At 34.3% G+C, this 10,128-nt stretch overlaps 1 protein-coding gene and 1 pseudogene across 1 annotated transcript; both read right to left on the bottom strand.

Moving 5' to 3' along the window:
* Positions 1–285: 285 nt before the first annotated feature.
* On the bottom strand, positions 286–2,336 carry LOC113492672 (annotated as a pseudogene).
* A 1,642-nt stretch (positions 2,337–3,978) lies between these two features.
* Positions 3,979–9,995, bottom strand: LOC113492670 (very-long-chain (3R)-3-hydroxyacyl-CoA dehydratase hpo-8-like). Its single transcript, XM_026870267.1, has 4 exons — positions 9,677–9,995; positions 9,040–9,157; positions 4,726–4,955; positions 3,979–4,594 (listed from the first exon to the last, which is right to left on the bottom strand). The coding sequence occupies exons 1-4, from the start codon at positions 9,769–9,771 to the stop codon at positions 4,246–4,248; spliced, it is 792 nt and encodes a 263-aa protein (XP_026726068.1). The 5' UTR covers positions 9,772–9,995; the 3' UTR covers positions 3,979–4,245.
* Between the last annotated feature and the right edge of the window lie 133 nt (positions 9,996–10,128).

The following is a 10,128-nucleotide window of genomic DNA, read 5'->3' as shown; positions in this document are numbered from 1 at the left end:
GAAGTTACAAAAGTGATAAAACGTTTTGTTTTTATTATCAACACAAATAAAAAAAGATACCCGTACAGTTTTGCGCTGGAGTAGTGGCAGCCTTAGATGTAAGTAGGTAAGTACTTGACAATAGCAAGTTTGAGATCATAATAAGTATGATGACCTCTTTTGCTGGACACAACCTATTAAATTGGCGGGCGGGCAATGACCCTCAATTATAAAAATTCTCATTTCAAATGTCTCAGACATCACTATCACTTACTATTCATATTATTAAGCAATTATAATAAGTAACTAACCAATGTCGGTAAGCCTGAACTGCTGCAGTTGGATTTCGTCGTTGTTGAAGTCTAGCAGCAGATCACGATGACCACGAAACGGTGAGCGAGGCAATGATACCACCGGTGGGTCCCAAATTCATGACTTTCACCAAGTACTTGTAAATGAACTGAAAAAGACAAGGAAAAAATCTGTAAGCATTTCTTTTTTGTTTAAGTGGTTGTTATCCTTTCCACACGCTTTAAAAATGACTTTCAATCCTAAAATTTAGTTAGCGAAAGAAATTTAAACCACACAAAATTTACGGAAATTTAAGTTATACTATAATCTTTCTCTATCAATCGTGCAAGTCGTAGACACTAGAAATAGTGAGAACTTATAAATTCATACCTGAAGGTTAGTGAACTGCAGCTGCACACGCACACGCAGCATCTTAGCGAAGTAGTGGACATCCTGGTTACCGGAGCGAGAGACGTTCACCAGACCAGTCATGTAACCATCGTGGATCTTCAGCCAAGCGCTGTATGTGATCAACAGGGGCCTCTGAAAGTATCATCACGAAGTATTAAGAGCTGTTTAATTTAATAGGTAGGTTGAGGTGTTGAGAGTAAACGTTAAAACTTTTATTATTGGCTTAGGTTATTTTTCTTTAGATACTGTAAAATCTTTATACATATGTCTAGTTAGATAAAATCGACGTGACGTCAAGACACCTCAATACCTAATCGGCAACCCTGGTTTTGCCTCTGTACCAGTACTAATTAATAAGCAAGAAAATTAAACAAAGGAAAATTACTTCTAAAAGGATTAGACGATTTTGTACGCTACTACAATCGTGATAAGAGTGATTAGATTACTATTATAATGTAATTATTATTTAAAACAAATCTGTTTTTGTTTTTCAAATTATCGTTTTATCAGATGAAACAGATCAAGACACAGATGTATTGAAATACTTCATGATATCAGGGAACATTCAGATACTGTAATAGTAGACAGTATTTTTGTTTATCTCTAAGTGATGTAGAAATCTTTTGAAAGATTTTTAGATTTTAGAAAGATTTTGGTAACAACACCCTCCTAAGCCATTCTACGCGACGTTTTTTATTGTGTAAGTTCTTTGCGTACCTATTTGTAGATATCGTTTGAAATATTACATGAGCGTGAAAATACCAAACACGAATAGCACATTCACGATCACAATTTAATTCAGTCCAAATCGAAAGTCCAGTGTAGGTATACGTATCCGTATCTACTTACAACTTCGAAACCTTCGACGACATCAGGCAGATCCATGGGTCCAACCATGCTTCTGGATGAAGGGCACAATCATTTCAATAGTATTGTCCACATATTCGTTGACCGTGGCTGATTGACCAAGGTCACCCCAATTTTTGCTGAAACAAGAGGTTATCCATGACTATGTGCCTATTGGCCTACTTAAACTTTGATCCTATTCAGATTTATTCGAATCTATAACAGATAGGACGTCACTACTTCATTTACCTACATGATGTGACTAAATTTTTCTAGATAATCCAAACACCTTCACCTACCATCAAGAATGCGTTAGAATTATTTGAGTACAACTTAATTAAATAGACAATGGATGACCCAAAACAGGCCTGGCGAGTGATATCTAAGTGGTAAAGAATATTGGTGGTAGTTACTTTCCTCAGTAATGAGAAAAGTAGTGTCCTACTACCAAGAAGAATAACAAAGAAAAAAACAGATGCCTGATTCATTATATGTTGATTATTATTTGGACGGTCAAAGTGTTTGTATTTTACACAGAAATTGGTACTTAGGGATTGCTAATGCCGTGTGACGGAATTAGGTAGATAGGTTCCTACACCTATTGTGTGAGCATTTAAATAAATAAAAAATACATTTTACAACAAGAAGTTTAGTGATACCAGGTAACAAAAGCCTATGAAGGGCCAGAAAAATAAAGTAACTTATGCTTACCTTTGCTCCAACAAACGCGATGTTGGAACAGACTTAACATTGATAGAGTTAGCTTCTGCCGCCACCACCAAGAAGCTAACAACAAAGCTGTATATTTCTTATCCATATTGACGACACGACTTATTAGCTGTGATTTCAGCAGTAATCTGAATTCGTTTAATATAATTAAGACTATTGGCACCCTTGGTTGCAGATATGAATAGTCCCAAAATGCTTTATCATGCGCTTATTACAAATCAATGCCGATTAAAGAGCCGATATGGATCATAATTGATGAGTTTCACGCAAATAATCTGTTTATGTCGATATTATCAATAACATCGGCCAATCTATTAAGTTTTTGTCATATCGTACATAGATGAAGGTGGAATTTTACTAGGTATTTAATAAGTAAGTATTTTAATTACTTACAATTCGTACGGCATTTGCTTGTATTGTAAATAAAATATGCTTGTCCGTTTATATCAAAGTAATAACTGGTACAATCCATATCTTGATCAGTTATTTGCACTAGTAACTGACCTCCTCAACCCGGACACCTGACTCCACGATATCCCTTAGACTGTGTTACTGACGGACCTAACCTCGAACATTTGATGATCCAAGGGTGATAGCTCACTCAGATGGTCGCTTTTTACACTGAACACAAAGCATCATCATGCCAAAGATAGCAGCAGTTGAGCAACATAATTAAAAAAAATGCTCCAGAGACAGGAGATTCCGGATCAAGAGCCTAAGCAACGAGACAACAATGAGAGGAGGAGGAGTAGGTAGGTAAATGTATTCATCTTTATCATCTTTATTTTTAGCCTGGAATCTTTATTTTTCATACTGCTCTGTCTTTGCCCTTTTTTTTATCGTGTATATCCAAGATATGCATTTCTGTTAACCTTGATAAAAGTCGTCACCATAAATATTTTGCAAGTGGCAACTCTCAAATAATCACATAATTTGTCTAAAGATTCAAAGTTATTACTTTCATAATCGTATTCATATTTATATTCTTCATTCGTAATCGTACCTAGTCATATTCCTGCCTTTAGTTAGGTAGGATATCTTTAATATCTATTCATGACAAAGCTTATTCTAATAACCCGATTGAGACAATCTGTCTGAATGTTTCTTTAAGTCCATTGGACCGACGAAACTTCGGTTTTCTTAACAAGCCAAGATCAGCGGAGATCACATTTCCCGTATGTCCATTTATACGCAAACGAACACAGTAGGTATACATAAGTCCGGTGAGATTATGTATATTTAAAATAAGGTACTTCAAATTATTTAAAACCTGAATAATCCATTCCAGGGACAGGCGCCGATCCAGCCTTCAAAAAAGGTTGTGAGCACAGCAGAAAATAAGGCCACACAGGACGGATTTTGAATTTACTCATGAACAATCATGACCCTTGAGGAGTAACTATTTAGTAATCTGTGCTTGTGGTTTTTCTGTGTATCAGGACTTTGACATTAGGGATGGAATACTTATCGATATACTATCTATTGAACTCGTCGAATTTTAAAATGTGACGTCAGAAGTAAATTCGTGTTTTGCCCACCGTGCCTACGACGGTGGATCTGCGCCTGCCCAGGGACCTACTTTTCAGTATCGGTGTACAGGACAAACAAAATACTGGTTGTTCTTGCAGGAGTCAAACCGCGAAGTGACTGACCGCGAAGTGACTGACCGCGAAGTATATATATTTACATCCGTAATGACAGTATAAAAATAAAACAAAGGAATAGGAAATTAATTAAAATATATTTATTTCTATGTCATTGCCCATAACCCATACAACCAAGAATAAATTAATTAACAATGAACCAACCCACAGTTACAACTATTATAATGTACTTAATGTTAAACACCAAACCATTTACAATAATGTATGCAAAGTATTCGATCGCAGTGCGACAGTGAGTATTATACTGCTTATTGATGAACATGATGTGACCCTTGCGTGGTAACAATAAGCAAAATAATTTTATTCATGATTACCATTAAAGTTCTTAACGCACCAATACTCTAAATGCTGTAATTGTAGAGATTCTATAACATTTATAACTCATCAATGTGATAAGTGAGGTAGATATATATTCATAATTATTTGGTTTCTTTGCATCCTTGCCGAGCATTTTCCTTCTCTGCGCCAACATATGGCCGTATAGGAACGGAAAGATGGGGATGTACAAGAACATGTAGAACACGAGGAAGTAATAGTAGTTGAATGCTACATTCCACGCGTTCGGCATAGAAATCGTAAATAATTGCTTCTCTGCGATCTCATCGAGAGAGTGGTACATGCACAACAACTCGCCGGTTATTCCGATCGGGTACAGTATCAAGAACGTGGAATATCTGAAACAGTGAACAAAAATAAAATTAAAACTAACATCACGGAGTTAGATAATTAAACCGACATTAAAGTTTCTTAATACGTTACGGTAGTTACTTCATTATAAATTCTCATAACATAAAAAAATGATCACCTGAAAAACAGCAGTGTTTGCGGAACAGCGTTAATTAAATTAAGTGTGTAATAAGCATATCTTATTATTTCAGTGATGGACCAAGCCAAAATGCACAGTGGAAGACCCGGACTAATTGTTGCCGAGTGTGTAGCTAACAGACATCCACATACTAGGAACACACGAGAGTACACTTGTGGCAATACTACCATCACTCCTGAAGGTACCAGGCCTATTACGGCGTGTATAACCTGTAAAGAAATAAATATTTATAAACCTTTAACTTCTATACACAGTTGGCTCTAAGATCAGTTAACGGCCCTTATTATTTTGATTCCTTCCCCAGATGATATCTAACCAAAGCGATAAGAGATGAGCTAAAAAAATGAGCGCCGTGAGAGTTTGAAACCAGTTAGTTTTGTCAACGAAAGAAGAAATCCTGTCGTTACAAAAGTTATATCTTGATTTGCTGGGAGGAATTCGGCCAAGTTTAAAGTCAGTGTCCCTTAGGGACTCGAGTCGTCCCACTTGCACACTCGCGGTATTAAATTCTACCCAAAATCTCCGGCTTGATCCATTTCCAATTTTGCATCGAAAGTAAGCGAATAGAGTGAAAGAACTAATCCTATTGGTTTATCCAATAACATCGTCTTTTCCTTAAGGCTGGGCCTTTACTCTAACTAATTCGATCAATGCATTATTTCTATATTCTAATTAGGTAAGACATTTTATATCTCTTCCACCTTCGTAACTGGCTATAGCGTATGATACCTACTTACTACGAGCACAGTCATAATACATCGATAACGTCCATCATAAACAAGAATTATCTATCAGAAAAATAGATCCGTACTATATTATAAATACCTTGTAGTAGTCACGTATACAATTGCGATTTTATTTAGATAAAGTAATTAAACGATCGTAGATCGTACGTAAAATCTTGTTTCAAAATACGATCGCATTTATTTTGTGTTTATGAGTGCTGATACCGTTTTTGCGCTCAGCAATCGACGCAACCGGCAAAGGAGGTTGTAAAATATACTATTTTGTTTTCTTTTTATGCTTAAATACCTATAAAAATTACGCGCTAGCTAAGCCGAGCCGATTTTAGCAACGTTATAATGTGTTGAAATAAAAATATAGCATTTTATATTGTGGTCGCTGTATAACATTTTAAGCAGCCGACTAAGTGAACTCGTGAACGTGTGCGCTCTAGGGTTAACATATGCACATATTATTCTTGGATATGAGTTTATTTGCCTGCCGCGTATGTATATGTATGCCTATATGTCGATTACGAGCCTATTCATTTAGATATATTAAGTGACGTCCACATACGTCTCAATAGGGGACTCAAGTAACGATATTCATCAGATCTACCTGTTTTATTACCGATACCCTTACACATTATTTTCATCTACTAACTCAAACAAGTTTCCAGTAAATGTGTTAGCACTTTAATAAAGTAAATAAATGACGCAGGTACTGTTATATCATTACGGATATTGCGGCACAAATATGATTTAATAAAAGAGAAGTGGCTGGTTCTTGTATTTTCCATCTTAATAATTACTAGCTGTTGCCCGCGACTTCGTCTGCGTGGTTAGAATAGTTATGACTTTTTCTTCGCTCCTATTGGTCGCAGCGTGATGATATATAGCCTAAAACCTTCCTCGATGAATGGTCTATTCAACACAAAAATATTTTTTCAATTTGAACCAGTGTTCCTGAGATTAGCGCGTTCAAACAAACAAACAAACAAACTCTTCAGCTTTATATATTAGTATATATAGATGCCAACGATATCTTCGCTACGTTTCATCGATTTTTAATTCTCGCGCGGAGATTTTAATATTACGATAACTCATTACCTATTAACTTTTTTGGTGTAGTGTAAATGGCAATTTTGTTCTATATTACATGCATAATATATTTAACTTATTTATTTGGATAAGGATTAATACTGTATTGTTAAAAATAGGTTCGTAAATAACCCATAATTTTACTGTATTAAGAAAACACATAAAAATGGTTATTGTGGGTTATCCTTGGAAGATAGACGTATACCACCGCAGACTTTTTTGTAGATCTATTAAAGAGGTACAAACCCGCCATACATTGTTTTGTTGTAACTCAAAAGGTTTTGGCAGCGTTCTCGAGGAAAGCTCTCGAATGGCTTAATTTTTTCCGACATGTTTAACTAATATCGTTGTAATATCGTCAGTTTACACAAAACCTAAACTTATTATACACTAAAACCTTCCTCAAGAATTGCTCTATCTATTGTTGAAAACCGCATAAAAATCCGTTCAGTACTTTTCTAGTTTATCGCGAACAGACAGACAGACAGACGCGGCGGGGGACTTTGTTTTATAATATGTATATATATATAAGGATACATGCAATTAACTGAATTAACACATGCGGTGTTAGCATTTAAAAAGTAATTGTTATACTTCTCAACATACACAGCAAGGTAAACGCATAAACTATAACTGTCAACGGCATATAAATTGTATTTGTGATTCTTTTTCAACTCCTTAATCAATTTCGATGTAGCTATTCCATACGTAGTACATAAATAAATGTACAAATGACAAGTAATTTTATACGCTAGTAGTAGGCGTAGGCATAGTAAACGCGAATTTAGCTTACCTTGACCGGTGACAAAAGATCCCGAAATGAATACATTTAGTACTTGTATAGGTACTTAATTGATAAGTGAAGGTTAAGAGGCGATACAAGTTAACATTGAATACAAGATTTTTATAGTGTTCATGAAGGACTTAAATTATATTTGGTGAAATACAGCGTTATTGTAAAGAAAAAAATTGTCGTGACCAAATGGTCGAGCTTAGTTGATAAGTTAGAAATTTCCTATTACTTGCGGTCATTTAAATTGATATGTTCAAATTTTATACAATAAACAATGCCTGCGTAAATTTTACAACCATATCACTTCAAATTACAATGATATTTTTATTTATTCTTCGTGTTTTTTAGAAGTCATGGCATTTTCTCATAGATTTTATTGTTAATAAATTTAATCATGGTTTTCCATAAACGACGCAAAACGATATTTTACTAAATACCTATTTTACTCGTCAAATGTCAGTCTTATTCAGCACAATGAGCCTTACAACATACCCTTACAACATAATTGTTTCCAAATTTTATCTTTACCACCACTTGTACCTACATTATGGATTGCAATAAACGATTTTGATTTGATTTAAAACAGTAGAAGAAAGCAAGATCGATTAGAGTCGTCACCTAGCAACATCTAATGTTTTCTTTTTCAAGACCGACAATTCAAAAACTTAGACTTATAACAAAGAGAGATTCATAACAGAGACTCAAACGATTGTTATTAGTCGCTTACCTAGCTACCCTAGCTTGGTGGCTTATACACATTTACACTGTATGCAGATACTGTACATAAGCATATGACACAAGCTCTACTTAGTAGAATAATTTAGAAAACATAAACAAAAGACAACATTGCAGATCAAATTAAACTGCCTGATTGCAGAAACGACCATGAGACAGGTAAAACAAAAAAGATCTTTTCCGCATTACGTCAAAAAGTGCATAATAAAGTCGTTTCATTCGTCGTTTTTTGATTTGTTGCAGACTCACAACAAGCATTCATGGGTTACACAAACGCTTTTCCTAGGAGGGTATTGAACTCGCGTCACGTAGCACAGTTCGTCTAGCGAAAAATGAATTGATTTGTTTAATTGTTGTACAATAATGTACATGCTTAATTCTTTAAAAAAAACTATTCGAAACTACATAATTATTAGGAATAGTTTGCACAATAGATGGTTCTGTAAGGTTTTACAGGCTTACTGAAGCTTCTGTTATTTATGATATAATAGAATCTCTTCATTAATTTCATCTTACATAGATTTCCATTGATTAAATCATTGTATTGCCTCTTAAATTCATATCCCGCAATACTCATAGTAATACAAGAGCATAGCCGAGTCTCATATAGTATTATACTCAGGCACTAGAACCATAAAATAAGTCAAGTCTTAAGTGACATGTCTTCTGTTTCTATTATATTTAAAACATCAGAGACAGCATATACCTATGTTACTGTAAAACCCCGAATATCGTTAAATCTTTAGGTTCACCTAGTTCACAAGATGGTAATGGTATCTGAAATGGGAATTATTTTATTTGGTTAACGTCAATTGATGTCAAGGCAACCTACGACTTGCCAATGGCACTTAATAAATCCTTGGTTTCACTAGAATATCTTAAGATTTGCTGCAATTCTGGTTTTTAAAGTAGTATATACATAAAATAATACCATTCATTTACCTCAAGTACTGCAGCATTTTGGAAAATGACAACAGTTGGTTTAATTAAAGGCCAAAATGTTTCCAATGATCCACGGTCTAAGAAGTGTGTTAATGTTTGTAGGAGCATGTATGACCATCTGAAACAATACAGGCACATTATTATTATAGAGAGTAGCCTAATTTTTATAATCACAAATATATATAGCTAGGCAGCTTTATTCATAGCTTTTTTTGGGGTTCAAGCTTATGTATTTAAAGAATATTGGTTTTTTTTTATTCATATTACAATATTTCTATTTAGATATTACTGATCATTCTGTTACCTTATAAATTAAAACGTCAAGTTTACAGATTTAGTAATACACTAAAATACAGTATGTGTATAAAAACCAACACAAGTGAGTTGAATAATACTATCAATTTTGGAAAATTTCCCTTCACTAACAAAACTTAGGTGCCAAGTTGATATGATTTACTTTTAAATTTTATATTAGTTTTCCAGAGTTAATACAATAATAGATAATGCAAAAATAATGTATTATAAAGCTTTCACTTTCACTTGAATTCACTATTAGGTACCAATACATATTTTAAAACTCCAAAAACTATAGTTAGTCACATGAGTGTTTCTGGCCGGTATTTAAGCTTTAACTTACCCTAAAGTTTGTATACCGTTATATGCTAAAAGGTATAATTTTGCAATTCCCGAAGGACCCGATTTTTTAGCTTTACTAGCACTTTTTTCAGCCATCGTAAAGTTTGATTTCAATAATATTTTTATGCAATGCAATTGTCTGTCTATATATTATATGTATCTATATAAGCTCAGCTGTGAAAAATTAAGAACTCTAAGTTTCTTTACTGCAAAATTAAGTTAATTTTTATAACAAATCTAGCAATATAATAGCACTACACTGTACGCCAGCTCCACACTTCATCAGTAGCCGATCGCTGACGTTTTCTGGATGACGTTGTCAGTTGTAGAACTTGTCACCGCAAAGTCAAATATTTACAAATTCATAGACTTGACGGAATTTGCCGGCTACTTAGACGTAATAGAGAAAATATGTCGTAATAAAGAGAACGTAATAGAGATGTATGTAAGCTT

Source organism: Trichoplusia ni, chromosome 4 (assembly GCF_003590095.1).
Source record: "Trichoplusia ni isolate ovarian cell line Hi5 chromosome 4, tn1, whole genome shotgun sequence".
In the NCBI taxonomy this organism is placed as follows: Eukaryota; Metazoa; Arthropoda; class Insecta; order Lepidoptera; family Noctuidae; genus Trichoplusia; species Trichoplusia ni.
Note: the sequence above shows the minus strand (reverse complement) of the source record. Positions and strands in the feature narration are given on the sequence as shown.